The following is a 17,413-nucleotide window of genomic DNA, read 5'->3' as shown; positions in this document are numbered from 1 at the left end:
GGAAGCAAGAGCTGCGCTTGAACTTCTTCCAAATTTATCCTCAATACCACTGATATTTTTAGCTGTCAAAGATCCTAAGATACTATCTTACACCAAAATTCAACTCTTAAGACTATCAATAAACTTCGACCTAAATAGCTACCTATTCTTGAAATTAACTGCTCAATTTGGCAGTTTCTTAGGATACTGCCAAGCTAGGGAATTCTAGTTAATAACGAAGAGTTCTAGTTTATAACTGTGATTCTTGTAAAAAATACATAATGCCCCGAATAAAAAAAGACATGTGGCAGGGAAAATGTCAGCATTACCAAAACAAGAGACCCATTCTTTCAAGAATTCATTTAGCTTACATAGAACCTACACCTAGAATAAGCTCTTTTTTTTTTAAAACGGTGTCTGTACATTACCTGTAGGACCTATGACTGGATGGACTATTTGAAGAATAACCAAATTCCATAGTGTAATGGGATCGTTCCGTGGCTGGGGATGGAGGAGGGTTCAAAATCTAAAAGGAAAAATAATTAATAAAATAAGTCCATCCCAGATAGAGGTTACGAGACTTCTGTTCAATTTCTCTCTTCATTTGTTTCCATTTCTTTTCATTACACAACACATTCCTGGCTGAAAGAACTAACTCTGAGTACTACTTTAGAGTTGTGGCTGGCCACTCTCTGGGACACAATGTCCCCATGACTATACAGGGCCTGGTGATGAGAGAAAAATCTTTCATCAAGTGATCTGAGTTTAGCACTAATGAGTTCTGATTTTTCATACTACATTTAGAGAAAAATTAGGGGCTGAGAAATTCCAGGTATATTTCTTTTGAGAGATACTAATTAGTAGTTCAACTTTTACCTGAAATAGGCAATTAATGCCCAGTGCTTTCCAATGTGCTGGCTATTACACAGTAAATGAACTAGACAATGGATAAGTGTTAGTACAGTGGTAATAAGCAAATCCTTCTATACTAGAAGATTTTTACTTTCCTAACACTGAGTAATCATATTTAAATTGGTTAAAAATCTAAGCGCTTGGGGCCGGGCGGTGGCGCTAGAGGTAAGGTGCCTGCCTTGCCTGCGCTAGCCTAGGACGGACCGTGGTTCGATCCCCCGGTGTCCCATATGGTCCCCCAAGCCAGGAGCAACTTCTGAGCGCATAGCCAGGAGTAACCCCTGAGTGTCACCGGGTGTGGCCCAAAAACCAAAAAAAAAAAAAAAAAAAAATCTAAGCGCTTTGTTTATCTTAGTGTTAAAAGTGAGACCAACAGAAACTGATGACTTACTGCAGGAAAGTAAGTGCCTTTAGTGCTTGAAGAACTACTTGAAGATGCGCCTGTGACATGAGCCCGGTCATAGGGGGGTCCACTGCTTCCTCCCATGATACTGAGAGAGCTGATCATTGATTTACCTCGAGACATCCCTAAAAATCAATGAGGATAAAGAATGAGATGAACAAGATTAACAAAAACACATGAAATGAGTTTATTCAAGCCAAGATTCAAAAATTAAATAGTACATATAACTGGAAAACAATTCATGACCCCTTTTTCAAATAATTGAAAGCAAACACTTAACAGAGAAATTAGCTCCTATCCCTTCCCTTCCCAGGATGAAAGGTCTTCAAAAGAAAAGGTTCAAAAAACTTTATATCCTTACTAACAGAACTGAACTTTAGCAACTTTGGGAGGAACATGGTGAGAATGGTGTGGGGGATACTGGCACATTTATAGTAGGTGTGGTACATTAAGCATTCCCTGCCTAAAGCATGTTTAAAACCATGTTACTTCAATTAAAGATAAGTTTTCCACCTCTAGATGACTTGGGAAAAAGACTGTGAAGAGTGGAGCTGTAAAAGAAGAGTACAAAGTTTTTTTTTTTTGGTGGGGGGACCACACCCGGCAGTGCTCAGGGGTTACTCCTGGCTATCTGCTCAGAAATAACTGCTGGCAGGCACAGGGGACCATATGGGACGCGGGGATTCGAATCAACCACCTTAGGTCCTGGGTCGGCTGCTTGCAAGGCAAACGCCGCTGTGCTATCTCTCTGGCCCCAAGAAGAGTACATAATATATGTGTTCATAAGAAAACTAATTTTTTGTTTTTGGACCACAGCCAGCTCTGCTTAGAGCTTACTCCTGGCTCTGCTCCCAGGGATCACTCCTGGAAGAGTTTAGGGGATTATTATTGGGATTGAAAGGCAAACAAATGCTTATCCATTGTACTATCTCTCGGTTCCCCCGGAAACTATTTTAAGAGAATAAATATAATGTGTGGGAGTTTTTTTCTTTCTTCATTTATTTATACAAATGTTGGAATTACAATCACCAATGCTTAAGCAGAAATGTCAAGTGACCAATTCTCTAAATTCCACTAAGTGAAGACAGGTTTCACATCAATCATTGAATCCTGCGCAGTTTAACAATATGCCAGTTTGCAAGAATTACAACCAGAATAAATTCTTATAGGGCTTTTGCCTGGCAGCCCTTTCTCTACAGTCATTGAAACGGGCTGCTTTTCATTCAAAGCACTGGAAAGATGTGCTCCCTAGAGCAACGTGGTCTAGCTAAGTACAGAAATGCACACATATCCTCTTTAGGCTCTGTGGTAGTAAACCTGAGATAACTGGTGGTTATGATTTCTCTCACCAAGCAGCTGACTGATTCTCCTTCAGTACAGCACAATCCAAAGTGCTGAGAAAAGAGCCCATAGATTTGCACATGTATTTGCTTCACATCTCTTGGCAACTTCTACCATACCAAACATGGGAGATTTTGTGTAAAGAGAAAGTGCTAAAATGTTTTTCTTATACTTTTTAGACTCCAAATAGTCGACTCTGACATAGGTTTCAGGTAGCATTGTTCCCATAAAGGAAATGTGATTCTGGCCTAACTTCAGTTTTTGAATGGCATTAGTCTCAGCTCACCTGGAAGAGAGCCTGACAAAGAACTTGGGTGAGGCACATAACCCAGGGGCACAGAAGCTGGTCCATGGACTACATAGTCATTAGTCATAGTTTCCCCATCTCCTTTCATACGTGGACACAACATCCTTTGGCAAATAAAATATATGGTTCCAGACACAAAAATGGTGACAATCACTCCAATAACAGAACCAACTGTATTGGTGGCTTGTGGTGCTGGCTCCTCAGTTGGATCTAAAACAGAAAGTAGAACTTTTCACATAATAGAAACACAAAAAATTCACATTTGACTTTTTAACATTTTCTTTTTGGGACACCAAGGTGTGCTCAGCTGTGTGTGTGGGCCAACCTGGCAGTGTTTGGGATACTATGTTATGTCTGAGCTTAACCTGAGCCTCTGGTATGCAAAGCATGTGCTTAGTCCTTTGAGCATCTCTCTAGCTCAGAAAATTCATAAAAGCAATAAAAAAAGATTTCTATCAGAACCTGAGGCAACTGAAAAGATCTCCAATATTTTTCATTTTATAAATCTGTTTATATAATGCCTCATCTTACATGAGTAAATTATTAATAAAAATAAACTGTTCCTAAATGAAAGAAACACTATACACTGGGAAGTTTAACTATAAATTACCTTACTTTTTTGCTCTATAAAACGCACCTGATCATAAGATGCAGTTATTTTTTGGGGGAGAGGGGGGAGTCCACACCTGGTGGCACTCAGGGGTTCCTCCTGGCTCTGCACTTAGAAATTGCTCCTGGCAGGCACAAGAGACCATATGGGATGCCGGGATTCAAACCACTGTCCGTCCTGGATCTGCTGCATGCAAGGCAAAGGCCTTACCGTTGTGCCATCTCTCCGGCCCCAGATGCACATAGTTTTAAAATGCTTTCCTTCCCTGCATTCAGGCTTCAACTCCACGCAGCATTCACTCCATAAGACACAATTTTGAGGGGAAAAAGTATGTCTTATGGTATGAAAAATATGGTAATTTAAAAAGGATGTTGAGTAAATTAAGCACTCATTATGGTCTTAAATACATTTCAAAAAAGAAATGCTACAGGGGTGAAGGTATATGCTTTGAGTGCAGCCAACTCTAGTTCGATCCATGGCATAACATGAGACCTAGAGCAAGTCAAGTGGCTTGAGTAATACTTGGCAATACAGAGCAAGAAGAGCTCTGTATGCCTGGGCCCTCAGATTGAGGGACTGGCTCAGTTGGCCAATAACTGCTAGAAGAGCATCAGATCACACTAAAAAAAGGAGAAGGAAGGTCAGCAGCAAAAGAATGAAGAACAATTATCATGTTTTATTAAAAGTTCTGAGAAAAGGGACAGAGCAATGGCACAGTGGTAGGGTTTTGTGCACAGCAGACTCAGGACAGACCATGGTTCGATCTTGTGGCTTGATCCCCCAGCGTCCCATATGGTCCCAAGCCAGGAGCAATTTCTGAGCACATAGCCAGGAGTAACCCCTGAGGGTCACTGGGTGTGGTTCAAAAATCAAAAAAAAAAAAAAAAAAAAAAAGAAGTTCTGAGAAGAGCCTATAGGTTTGGCTCAGCATGAAGTAACAGTTAATGCCAGTTAACTACTTGCATTGTTTGCAAGCACACACCTCTGATTTTTATATTTGATATTACATTTGATAAATGGCATTCACTACCAGTTAAGGAGAATAAAAAGTTAGAGTTGAGCATCTGTTCTCATTTAGCAATGATTAAATACCTTCAGGGTCTAGAAGCGAGAGGGCTGGAGCTGTGACATTTGAGTACTAATATTAAAAGGTTGGGACACTAAAGGAATATATCAATGTTAGGGGTAGAAGAAAATAGCCAAAGAGTTCATCCAGTTTAAAACCTATTCTATTTAGAAGGCAAATTCTTTCATCCTAACTATCAGGCTATTAGTTTACGGTTGTAGATACCACCCCCACCCCCCAATCCACTTAAAAACACTTAAAAAAATCTGCTTAGAGGCGTGAGAGACAGTATAGCAGGTAAGGCTAAGCAAGCACACATGGTCAACCAGGTGCTCCATATGGTCTCCAGATGTCAGACAGAGGTGGACCCCAAGTGCAGAAGCAGAAGTAAGTCCAATACACCACTAGGTGTGGTCAAAAAAAAAAAAAAAGCCATTCAGTAATTTATTCCTTTCTTACTTCAGCTCTATGAACCACATAACTCCAACTGCAGGCGCTTTCGAGTTTCACCCAGCGCCTCTATTTGTCTTCACTACTTTATGAATTTGATTCATCGCTTGAGCTTTACTATCAACAATATACTGAAGAGCCCAAATCTCTTTTACGATTTACAGAGTATTACAGGCAACAATTTCCTCAGCACAAGTTATGATGTTCCAAGGGCTATTTTTTCTGTTTATTTTGGGACTTCACCCCACAGTGCTAGGGGGTCATATCCAACAGTGCTTAGGGATCCTGCAGTGCCAGAGATAGAACCCCAACTGGTTGAAGACAAAAAACAAACACTGAGTCATCTCCTCAGAACCCCAACCTATGGGCAACAATAATAATGTAACACATCTTTTGTTCTATTTCTAAAAACATTCTAAATCTCTCAATACCACCAGTGCTTCTCTTAAATTAGATCATCTTCCACCCGAATGACAATAGCTTCTTAAGTATTTTAAAATTACTAGGGGCTGGAGTAATAGCACAGTGGTAGGGCATTTGCCTTGCTTTGACCGGCCTGGGATGGACCCGAGTTCAATCTTCAGCACCCCAAATGGTCCCCAAGTGCAGAGCCAGGAACAATCCCTGAGTGCTGCTGGGTGTGGCCCCCAAAGCCAAACCACACACACAAATTACTATGAATCTATAAATCATTAGACAGAAAAACAACTTAGTGGGATGCAACTAGCATTTAAAAATAGACTGTGGGGCCGGGAAGGTGGCGCTAGAGATAAGGTGTCTGCCTTGTAAGCGCTACCAAGGAACGGACCGCGGTTCGATCCCCCGGCGTCCCATATGGTCCCCCCCAAAGCCAGGGGCGATTTCTGAGCACATAGCCAGGAGTAACCCCTGAGCGTCAAACGGGTGTGGCCCAAAAACAAAAACAAAAAATAAATAAATAAATAAATAAAAATAAAAATAGACTGTGGGGGTGGGGGGTCAAAACAGATCATGTTGGAAAGTATCTACATAATATGAGTAAATATGATTTTGAGTTTTGGTCCTGATTGCTTCACCCACATCTCTTGATGCAGTCAAAAAAATCTAAAGCAAACAAATTAACAGACTTCACAGCCTCTATTCACATCACCTCTATTGCACTTGTTTTATATTTTTTATGTTTATAGTTTTATCAGCAGTCATGCCAGTCCATAGACTTAATCAAGTTTGATTTCAATGACTCGATTTTTGTGGAAAACGGCTTAGGCTCTTTACAAGACCAAAGTTCTTGAAAATCTTTTTTTTTTTTTTTTTTTTTTTTTTTGGTTTTTGGTTTTTGGGTCACACCCGGCGGTGCTCAGGGGTTATTCCTGGCTGTCTGCTCAGAAATAGCTCCTGGCAGGCACGGGGGACCATATGGGACACCGGATTCGAACCAACCACCTTTGGTCCTGGATCGGCTGCTTGCAAGGCAAACACCGCTGTGCTATCTCTCCGGGCCCGAAAATCTTATCTATATGTTGTTTATCACTGACATCCTTCAAGATGTAGCTGATATTCTGGTAATTTCATTTACATGTAATTTTCCAAAATGTCTGTTTAGTTTGCTTAAGGGTGCTCCATTTGCCTAGGATGCAGCTTCTTCACTTGTCAACAGAATTAACACTACTCAGTGATTAATATCTAACTTCTTTTAGGGCAAGAATGCCAGGGATCAAACTCAGTGCCTCATATATATGAGGTATGTCTTCTATCAATTACTGGGCTACAGAAATAGAAATAACGCCTTGGTACTCAATTTTTTTGTTTTGTTTTGTTTTTGGGTCATACCCAACAGTGCTCAGGGGTTACTCCTGGCTCTATGCTCAGAAATTGCTTTTGGCAGGCTCGGGGGACCATTCGAAATGCTGGGATTTGAACCACCATCCTTCTGCAGGCAAGGCAAACACCTTGCTTCCATGCTCTCTCTCCGGCCCCGGTACTCAATATTAATGAATAGAAATCTCCCTTTGTGAAACCTATCTTTATTCCTACAGATTTTACTTTGATCTACTATTTGTATAGGTCTCTATGACAGCACATTTGCTACTATTTACCATAATGCTGTATCAACAGTACATATTGGCTATTTTTTATATATATCTAATCAGTTTAATATGCATACTTTTGTTTGTTTTTGGGCCACACTCGGTGACGCTCAGGGGTTACTCCTGGCTCTGGGCTCAGAAATCACTCCTATCTTTGGGGGACCATATGGGACACAGGGGATCAACCCAGGGTCAGCCGTGTGCAAGGCAAATGCCCTACCACTGTGCTATTGCTCCCGCCCCTATGCATAATTATTTTAATAAACAAATCAGAGAAAACTTTGTGGATAGGTATTATATCCTCAGCACTTACCAGATGGCGAGCAAAAGTACACATTCTAAAATCTATAACAAGCTGTCATTTTAGGTCTGTATAACATCAGCTTACAGTCACTAGGAAGATCAAGACATTTCTAAACCTAAAATCCCATTAAACCAGTTTTGCAACAGTAGCGTGACTCACACTGAATTTCATTCACAATTAAGATAATTTGAAATATGTTTTGTTAAGAACTAACTGGTCAAGTTGACAAATCAGCTTAAGAGTCTCTATGCTCGGGCCCGGAGAGATAGCACAACGGCGTTTGCCTTGCAAGCAGCCGATCCAGGACCAAAGGTGGTTGGTCGCCCATATGGTCCCCCGTGCCTTCCAGGAGCTATTTCTGAGCAGACAGCCAGGAGTAACCCCTGAGCACTGCCAGGTATGGCCCAAAAAAAAAAAAAAAAAAAAAAAAGGAGTCTCTATGCTTAAGAGTGTATGGTTGGGGCCCGGAGAGATAGCACAGTGGCGTTTGCCTTGCAAGCAGCCAATCCAGGACCTAAGGTGGTTGGTTCAAATCCCGGTGTCCCATATGGTCCCCCGTGCCTGCCAGGAGCTATTTCTGAGCAGACAGCCAGGAGTAAGCCCTGAGCACTGCCGGGTGTGGCCCAAAAACCAAAAAAAAAAAAAAAAAAAGAGTGTATGGTTGGGGCCGGAGAGATAGGTAAGGCATTTGCCTTGCTTGCAGAAGGTAGGTGGTTCAAATCCCGGCATCCCATATGGTCCCCCAAGTCTGCCAGGAGTGATTTCTAAGCAAAGAGCCAGGAGTAACCCTTGAGCGCTGCTGGGTGTGACCCCCCCCCCCAAAAAAAAAGTGTATGGTTGGCTCAGGTTATCTTATGTTTTATGTAAGATTCTTTTTTTTTTTTTTTTTTTGATTTTTGGGCCACACCCGGTAACGCTCAGGGGTTACTCCTGGCTATGCGCTCAGAAGTCGCTCCTGGCTTGGGGGACCATATGGGACGCCGGGGGATCGAACCGCGGTCCGTCTCCTAGGCTAGTGCAGGTAAGGCAGGCACCTTACCTCCAGCGCCACCGCCCGGCCCCTTGTTTTATGTAAGATTCTAAAGTCATCAAGAAATGTTCTTGTCATCTCAGGAAAAATATGACATTGTAAATAAGAACTTACATTCAGGAAACTCTTAACAATAAAGAACCCGGGGCCGGGAAGGTGGCGCTAGAGGTAAGGTGTCTGCCTTGCAAGCGCTAGCGTAGGACGGACAGTGGTTCGATCCCCCGGCATCCCATATGGTCCCCCCCAAGCCAGGGGTGATTTCTGAGCGCATAATCAGGAGTAAACCCTGAGTGTCAAATGGGTGTGGCCCAAAAACCAAAAAAAAAAAAGAACCCAAAACAAAAAATGGGGAACTTTTAGGTTTAGATAACTGATTGATTTCCACACTAAGAATATTTTTCCCTCCCTCCCTCTCTCCCTCCCTCCTTCTCTCTCTCTCTCTCTTTTTCTTTGTTTTTGGGCCACACCCAGCAGCACTCAGGTGTTACTCCTGGCTCTACGCTCAGAAATTGCTACTGGCAGGCGCAGGGGACCATATGGGATGCCAGGATTTGAACCACCATTCTTCTACAATGGAAGGCAAGCGCCTTACCTCCATGCTATCTCTCCGGCCCCACTAATAATTTCTAACTTTAGATTTGGCTAAACCACATATTTTACTTATATGAGGATGTCCAAATCCAGATTGTTATCTTTAAGAAACTATTAAAAGCAAAGTACTTTTTAAACCTGATATAATTAACACTTATATTTAATAAATATTGATTATAAATATACCTCACACATAATTGATGTCATAGTTTTTCTCTTAAAATACAAAGTTAGTCATACTTACAACAATCCAGTTCGTCTGACTTGTCACTGCAATCCACATTATTATCACATTTCTTGTGTTTTCCAATGCACTGACCATTGGCACAGCGGAACTGATCAATTAAACAAAGTACTGGAGGAAAATGCAAATAGTTTCCTTATTTTCACTAATACTCAATTCAGGCAAGAATCAAAAGTACTTCCTAAGTATAACTTAGATACAAGTCAAATTTACTGTTTTTCTTTTACTATGGCAAAAATTAGTAAAGAGAAAATAAATAATTATTTTTAATTATAATGAATAAATAAATACATTAATTTAAAGTTTATTGATAAGGACTGTTACATACAGAGTAACTAATTTTGGGCCTTATATCTCAGTTGGCTAATTTGTAACAAGGACAAGTTTCATACATGGTAAGTAAATTGAAAGAACAAAGTGATATGACCACTGTGTTTAGAGATCACAGTCAAAAGTATACTTGAAATACTCCTGATTTACCACTAAGTCAAAGCAAAACTCTAAATGTCAAAAAATATAATGCACAATAAATGATATGACGGTGTTTTAAGAACCCTGGATACCTTCACAGTTCTTCTCATCCGATTTGTCTTGGCAGTTTGCATCTCCATTGCATCGGAGGGCACCGTCAACACACTGCCCGCTGGCACACTGAAACTGGGACTCTGAGCACACGGGACAATTGAGCTCATCACTGTGGTCCTCGCATTCAGTAAATCCATCACACCGCCATGCTACAGGAATGCAGTCAATTTCCCCCGTAAAACAAGTAAACTGCTGTGGAGAACACGTGGGGGGTTCTTCAAATAAGCAAGGGGGAGGGAGTGACAAAACAGAATAGTTACACAGAGCTACAAAACACCTAAATGAAGCTCACTTAATAACAAAACATAAATAAAACAATTTATAATAGATATGTACAATTTGCAAGACTAATGATAAATATAAGGGTACTTCAAACACTTATACTACATTTATAGTAGAATGCACATGCCCTTTCACTATCTGTAAAGAGGACTATATATTGGATATAGTCAACATCACAATACAAAACTTAATTTTACCCCATTAAGCCAAATGCGTTTTTTATCTTAAGTACTATGATTTATTTAATCATTAGTCAAGCCATGATTAATTCGCTGATAAACCAATACCTTAATTTTATCCCCATTAGCTATTGTCAGCATGAATCTACACCTTTGAGACTTTAAACTGTCAATGAAGACTAGTCCTGCATAGAGAGAGTAAGTAGCTACATGCAGCTATTTAAATTCATTACATTTAATTATGTTCTCTAGCCAACAGTGGCTACATTCTTGGATAGTTGAGTTACAGAGCATGTACATTTCATGGAAGTTCAACTCAACAGCATTATATTATGATCTGAGAGAGCTTTCCAGTTCAGGGCACTTAAAATTGTTTAAAATGAACTCATTTAAAAAACTTTAAACAACCTGAATAGTAGTTGATGACTCAAAGGGCTACAGTACATGTTTTGCATAAGAATCCTAGGTTCAGTCCATAGCATCCTGAGCATCACTAGATGTGGCCCCCAAAAGATATCAAGGCTCAGAAGGGGAGAAAATAAGTCATCAGAGGTAGGTTTTCAAATCTTGGGACACCTTTCACCAACAGAATGTTCCATGCTGTACCAAAATCATGGCTCAGGGCTTGTGTCATAAAGTACGAAATCTAGTTCCCAATCTTTCTGTTCCTCCCTATGAATAGGGAGTAATAATAATGCTTATTAGCCCACAGGGTTGCTGAGAAGCCTCACTATTATTATGTACTGAAATGATTGGTCCTATATTTGGCTCACAAGTCAATAAATTTGGTATAATTATTCTAATTCAGCCCTCCTTTTGACCACCTGTTTGACCTTGCATGTTAATTAAACTCTCTGAGCCTGCTCCCGAGTATTCTTAAAAAAAAAAAAAAAAAAAAAAAAAAAAAGCATGGGGGCTGGCGAGATGGCATGGAGATAGGGCATTTGCCCTCCATGCAGAAGGATGGTGGTTCGAATCCCAGCATCCCATATGGTCCCCTGTGCCTGCCAGGAGTGATTTTTGAGCATACAGCTAGGAATAACCCCTGAGTGTTACCTGGTGTGACTCAAAAACAAAAACAAAAAGCAGATTATCTTTGTTGTGTTGAATTTTCAGGGAGGATTTGATAAGCTTATAAAATGTTGGTTAGTCTTATATCAGTTTATGGTCATGATGCTTATGCTTAGTAACTATATAAATTCAGTTATTTACTTCATTCTTCCATCATTAGAAGTTTGTCCCTTTTTATTAGGGGGGAGGGTTGGTTCACACCCGGTGGATATCAGGAGTTACTCCTGGCTCTTTGCTCAGAAGTCACTCCTGGCAGGCTTGGGGGAACCATATGGGATGATGGAATTCGAACCAGGGTCTGTCCTGTTGACTGTGTGCAAGGCAAACGCCTTAATGCTGTGCTATCACTCTTGCCCCCTGCTTTTATTTATTTATTGGGGTCTTTTTGGGGGTCACACCCAGCAGCACTCAGGGGTTACTCTTGGCTCTGCGTTCAGAAATCGTTCCTGGCAGGCATGAGGGACCATATGGGATGCTGGGATTCAAACTACTGTCCGTCCAGGATCGGTTAAATGCAAGGCAAACACCTTACCATTGTGCTATCTCTCTGCCCCCCCCCCCTTTTAAAGTGGTCTTTTTTATTTATTTATTTTTAAACTTTATTGACTGATTGGTTTTTGGGTCACACCCAGCACTGTCCAGGGGTTACTCTTGGCTCTGCACTCAGAAATCATCCCTGGCAGGCTGGGGGACCATATGAAATGCTGGGAATCAATCCAGGTCCCTGACGGGTCGGCTGCATGCAAGGCAAATGCCCTACACTGTGTTATCTCTCCAGCCAATGCTTTTATTTTTTTTAACTAAAAAATTTAAATTGGGCCCGGAGAGATAGCACAGCAGTGTTTGCCTTGCAAGCAGCCGATCCAGGACCTAAGGTGTTGGTTCGAATCCCGGTGACCCTTATGGTCCCCTGTGTCTGCCAGGAGCTATTTCTGAGCAGACAGCCAGGAGTAACCCCTGAGCACAGCCGAGTGTGGCCCATAAACAAAACAAAAAAAAATTTTTTTTAAATTGTTTAATTTTTTGCTAATTAAAGAAACACTATAGTCTCCATTAACTGAATTGAATTAGAGCAATTTCCAAGTGGAACAAGAGTTAGGAATAAGCATTAGAGTTTGATGCTACTGTATAATGCCCTAACAAATGAATATACCATGTGTTATGTATGTCTTCATAGAACTGGACTTTTTTTTTGGGGGGGGGCCACACCCTGCGTTGCTCAGGGGTTACTCCTGGCTGTCTGCTCAGAAATAGCTCCTGGCAGGCATGGGGGACCATATGGGACACCGGGATTCGAACCAACCACCTTTGGTCCTGGATCGGCTGCTTGCAAGGCAAACGCCACTGTACTATCTCTCCGGGCCCGAAACTGGACTAATTTTACTGGAAAATTATCACCAGTGATATGTTTAAAGTATCATTTTGCTATATAAATAATATATATTAAATTTAAACAAAAGATACTGCTTTTACTGGAAAAATACATAAATGGACAAAACCTAAATTTAGTCATCATTGGCAGCAGAATCAACTTGTCTATAATCACTTAGGATTTAATTTGTCTTTTGAGGGATGGGGGACATAACTGATGATACTCAAAGAGGTAGTTTGGAGACCATATATAGTTCTAGGAATCAAACCTAGGTCAGTTAAGTGCAGACAAATGCCTTACATGCTACACAACCTACCTTTCCCTGGCCCCTTACATTTTTAAAAGACTGTATTTTATTACTGGGAAAGCAATCATTTACAGAACATTTTCCAATAAGAGTACTTTCTTCTTAGATCCAAAGTCAGAATATTATTAGAACATAAGAACGTAATATTTTGAACATAATATTTCTAATTACCATGAACACAAGAACAAGATGGTGAACACTGAGACCTGCCGAGAAGATCACACACATACCTCCACATGACAACTCATCTTGCAGCAGAACCAAGTGCACAGGGCAGGAGCACCTCGTAGTGCCGTCCCCTTTCACAAGACAGATGTGTGAGCAGCCACCATTATCCTGAGCACAAGGGTGTTGTCCTACAAAAATAAAAAAAAAGAAAAAGAAAACAACAATAAAGCAAGTAAGAAAATGAAGGCCGGTTTAGGAGGAAAATAAAATCACATATTGACGGATCACCAAGGGAACCATAACACATTAACATCCTTGGTACAATCATCTAAGACTGGGAGTAGTGACTACTCTGAAAGTGTTTTCCTTTTTGGAGGGCCACACCAGGCTGTGCTCAGGGCTTATTTCTGACTTTGCATTCAAGGGTCCCCTCCTGGTGGGGCTCAAGAGAATAAATGGGGTTCTGCAAGAATTGAACAAGGTTAGCTGTGTCCAAGGCAAGTGTCTTACCCGCTGTATTAATCACAGATGTGTTCTAATAAAAATACTAGGCAAAAATGATAAGCTACTTTCAAAACTTTTCAGTGACTTAAAATATTTATAGTTTCTAATGTTGAGAGTTAAAATTTTATTCAAGAAGGAAAAACAACGCACTTATTAAGGAAAGTCTTCTCTGGGGCCTGAACAATAATACAGGGGTAGGGCATTTGCCTTGCATGTGGCTGGCCCAGGTTCAATTCCTGGCACCCCATTGATCCCCTGAGCCCACCAGGAACAATTTCTGAGTGCAGAGCAAGGAAAAACTCCTGAGCATGGCCAGGTGTGCTCAACCCCCACAAAAACTAGGTCTTCTCTAAGGTTATATATATATATATATATATATATATATATATATATATTAATTGTTTCTGGGCGACATCTGGCAGTACTTAGGGTTTACTCCTGGCTTTGAGCTAAGGAGTTTTCCTGGGGGGGTTCAGGTGACCATATGTGGTGTTGGAATTTTGTATTGGAATTTTGTATTGGAATTTTTTTTTTTATAAATAATGAGCAATGTGTATTTACTTCTACACACGTACTAAATAAAGTAGGACTATTAAAATTGAATGCAGGTAGGAGAGATAGTATATTGAATAAGGAGCTAGACTGCGCATGGCTGATCTGGGTTTGAATCCTAACAAACACCTTAGTATCTCCTAAACTCTGACCACCACAGGGTGTGGCCCAAACACATCAAGAAAGAGGTTGCATATATAGGAAAAGGTCTATACACGCTTTTAGTTTGCACTTGCTGATGAATAAGGTTAGTTCATGCAACTATATTCATGATTATATAATCTATATATATATATGCAAGGATATCATACATATGTATATATGTATGCAAGGATGTTAGGACTCTGTCTCAGCACCCCCAGTCCCTGAACACCAGTGCGAATAGCTCCTGGCTTGCCACCTCAAAAGAAATAAAAAAATAAACTATAAAATTAAATCTTTGGGTTTGGGGTTAGGATGTTGGGTGCTGGGACCACACCTAATAGTGTTCTGTGCTTTTCCTCTCCCCTTCCCCCTCTCGTTTATTTGGTCAGACACTGCAATTGTCAGGTTACTCCTGGCTCTGTCTGCATTACTCAAGGATCACTCCTGCTGCTGCTCAGGCAAACTGATGTGATACTGGAGATCAAACACAGGTTGGATATATGCAAGACAAGCATCCTACCCGCTGTACTACTGCTCCAGTCCTCTCTTGGGCTGTTCTCTTAACAAGTATTTCTGTTTTGTTGGGGCCACACTCAGCTATGTTCAGGGGTTTCCTGGCTCTGCATTCAGTAATTACTCCTGGAAGACTTGGACCACATGGGATGCTGGGGACCAAAAATGGGTCAGTCGTGTCCAAGGCAAGTGCCCTACCCTCTGTACTATCTGGCCCCTTACCTAGTATTTTTAAAGGAGCTAAAGGAGAAGTTTGGCAAGCAGAATATTTATAATATCGGAAAACTTTTGAAGATGAGCAAATCATTCTTTTCCACTACTCCTGCATCTATAAAGGAAAGATAGTTAATTTTAAAAAGCTACCAGCTAAATTTGGGGAAAAAAAAAAGAAAAACAACTTTAAAAATAATAAAATGTTAAAAAAAATGACAAAACTGTAAAGCATGCAAGAATCTTGAAGATAAAGAGTTAAGAAGCATTAAAAAAACAAACAAAAAACCAAAAGACACCAGCTTAACTTTATCAATTCTACCTGACTTCCTCATCACAGAGTCCTGTGATTAGTATTCTCTAACAGTACTTACTATACTCTTGAAGGTTCAGTTCCTTAACTGCATGGATGTCACTGAGCTGAGCGATTCGGGCCTGGACTTTGGTTCTGCTCTCTCGGCCCATCATGTCAATTTTTTCAATCATTTGTTGCTGCTTGTCAATCCAATATAGCCAGTTTTCAAACACAGTCAGTCCCACAGGTTGCAAGATATTGGAATCTTCTAATACGATACGGTTGGCACCTTAGAAAGGAAAATGTTGAAAAGGAATGATTCATATGTGTTGTCATTTAGCAACTATTTCGTGAGTATCAAGTAAGTTCTAATAGTATTGAAAAGGAACTGGTAAAATCTATCTTATGAACTAAAAGTATAAACACACACACACACACACACACACACACACACGCAACCAAAGGCAAGGTGCCCCAAACATGACACACACACACACACACCCACACGCGCGCGCGCGCACAACCAAAGGCAAGGCACCCCAAACAACATGACCAACTGAATTTGATCACTGGCACCCTATCTGATCCCCCTAGTCTACCAGGAGTGATTCTTGAGTGCAGTCAGGAGTAAGCTCTGAGCACCACTGGGTGTGGCCCCCCCCCAAAAAAAAAACCCAAAAATTTAAGCAGTTTTCAAACGTTCCTTTTTAAAAAGATAAATTTTCAAACTAGATGTTTAAAATGCTCTAAAATATAAAACATACATAAGTGGTATTTTCAGGATTGAGATGTTTGCCTTGTATGAGACTGACGCCATTTTGATCTCAGATGCTGCACATGGTCTCCTGAGCACTGCCAGGAACAGTTCTTGAGAACTCTCAAGTATGACTCAAAGCCCTGCCCTGCAAAGTATCATTTTATGGGGCTAGAGGGGTTGTACAGGAATTAAGGTAAGCTTGCCTTGCATGTGGCTGACCCCAATTTGATCCCTGGCACAAGTTTCAAGTTTCCTATAAGGACTATTAGATTGACCCTCTTGGTAGAGAGCGGAGTTGGACACATGACCCAAGTACTGTGGGATGTTCCCCTCTAAAAATCCTCTTTTGGATGAATTATGGTGGGAGCCCAAAGCTCTCGGCCTTCAGAATTTGCTGTGTATACCTGAGGCAAATACCCTATGTAGCTACACAGAAACAACTGACTCAGAGATTGCATGGTTCTAGTCTCAACCATTACAGTTCCATACACAGATCTAAAAAAATCAATATATTGTATTGCTGAACTATAAAAGAGGTCTTTTATATATACCCTAGGCCAAAATGTATACACTCAATTACTACCAGAACCATTTCTCCCTTCTTCGAGGGGGGGAAAAACATTTCCCCTTCTTTATAATAGTCCTTAAATTATCTATAAAACTTTTTTGTGGTTCACATTTAATGAGTTCAATCAACAATTTCAGTAGAAAATATTTTCATCTTTATTTATTAGTGCTATTGGTTTATAGTTATCTCTTTCTAAAGAGATATTTGGTCTTTATTCAGGGTAATTTCAACTCATAATTAGCTTGAAATTTCCTCTTCAAATTTTTTCACCATTTTGGTAAGACTGATGTGATTTAAATTTTTTAAATGTTTAATAAAATTCTGCAGTGAAGTTACTTGGTCCAGAAGCTCTCTGTGTTGAGGTGTGTATCATAGCTTCTAAAAATTTTAATATGATATGTATTCATTATTAGAATATCAAATAGAATAATTATCCTGTTCTAAAATTACCCATGTTCCACTTGTTTATCCTATTCCTCCTCAGCTCCCATCCTTAGCAACTACTAATCTCACTATGTTTAGCTTTTAGAGAATTTCACTTAGTTGAGATCTTATAATATTCCAATAAATTCCTTCAGATTGAAAATTTTCCATCTAAAACAT

General features: G+C 40.3%; 2 protein-coding genes across 2 annotated transcripts in view; one reads left to right on the top strand and one right to left on the bottom strand.

The window, feature by feature from the left end:
- Positions 1 to 17,413, top strand: part of BORCS5 (BLOC-1 related complex subunit 5) — a 714,757-nt gene that overhangs the window by 423,515 nt on the left and 273,829 nt on the right. The window lies entirely within an intron of this gene.
- Positions 1 to 17,413, bottom strand: part of LRP6 (LDL receptor related protein 6) — a 138,395-nt gene that overhangs the window by 4,119 nt on the left and 116,863 nt on the right. Inside the window, exons 16-22 of the mRNA XM_049782908.1 lie at positions 15,565 to 15,774; positions 13,330 to 13,455; positions 9,867 to 10,103; positions 9,304 to 9,414; positions 2,922 to 3,152; positions 1,283 to 1,419; positions 408 to 505 (exon numbers count right to left, since the gene is read on the bottom strand). Coding sequence (XP_049638865.1) covers positions 408 to 505; positions 1,283 to 1,419; positions 2,922 to 3,152; positions 9,304 to 9,414; positions 9,867 to 10,103; positions 13,330 to 13,455; positions 15,565 to 15,774 — 1,150 coding nt within the window. The remainder of the gene's footprint in view (positions 1 to 407; positions 506 to 1,282; positions 1,420 to 2,921; positions 3,153 to 9,303; positions 9,415 to 9,866; positions 10,104 to 13,329; positions 13,456 to 15,564; positions 15,775 to 17,413) is intronic.

Source organism: Suncus etruscus, chromosome 11 (genome assembly GCF_024139225.1).
Source record: "Suncus etruscus isolate mSunEtr1 chromosome 11, mSunEtr1.pri.cur, whole genome shotgun sequence".
Classification (NCBI taxonomy): Eukaryota; Metazoa; Chordata; class Mammalia; order Eulipotyphla; family Soricidae; genus Suncus; species Suncus etruscus.
This window is presented reverse-complemented; position numbering and strand designations above follow the sequence as displayed.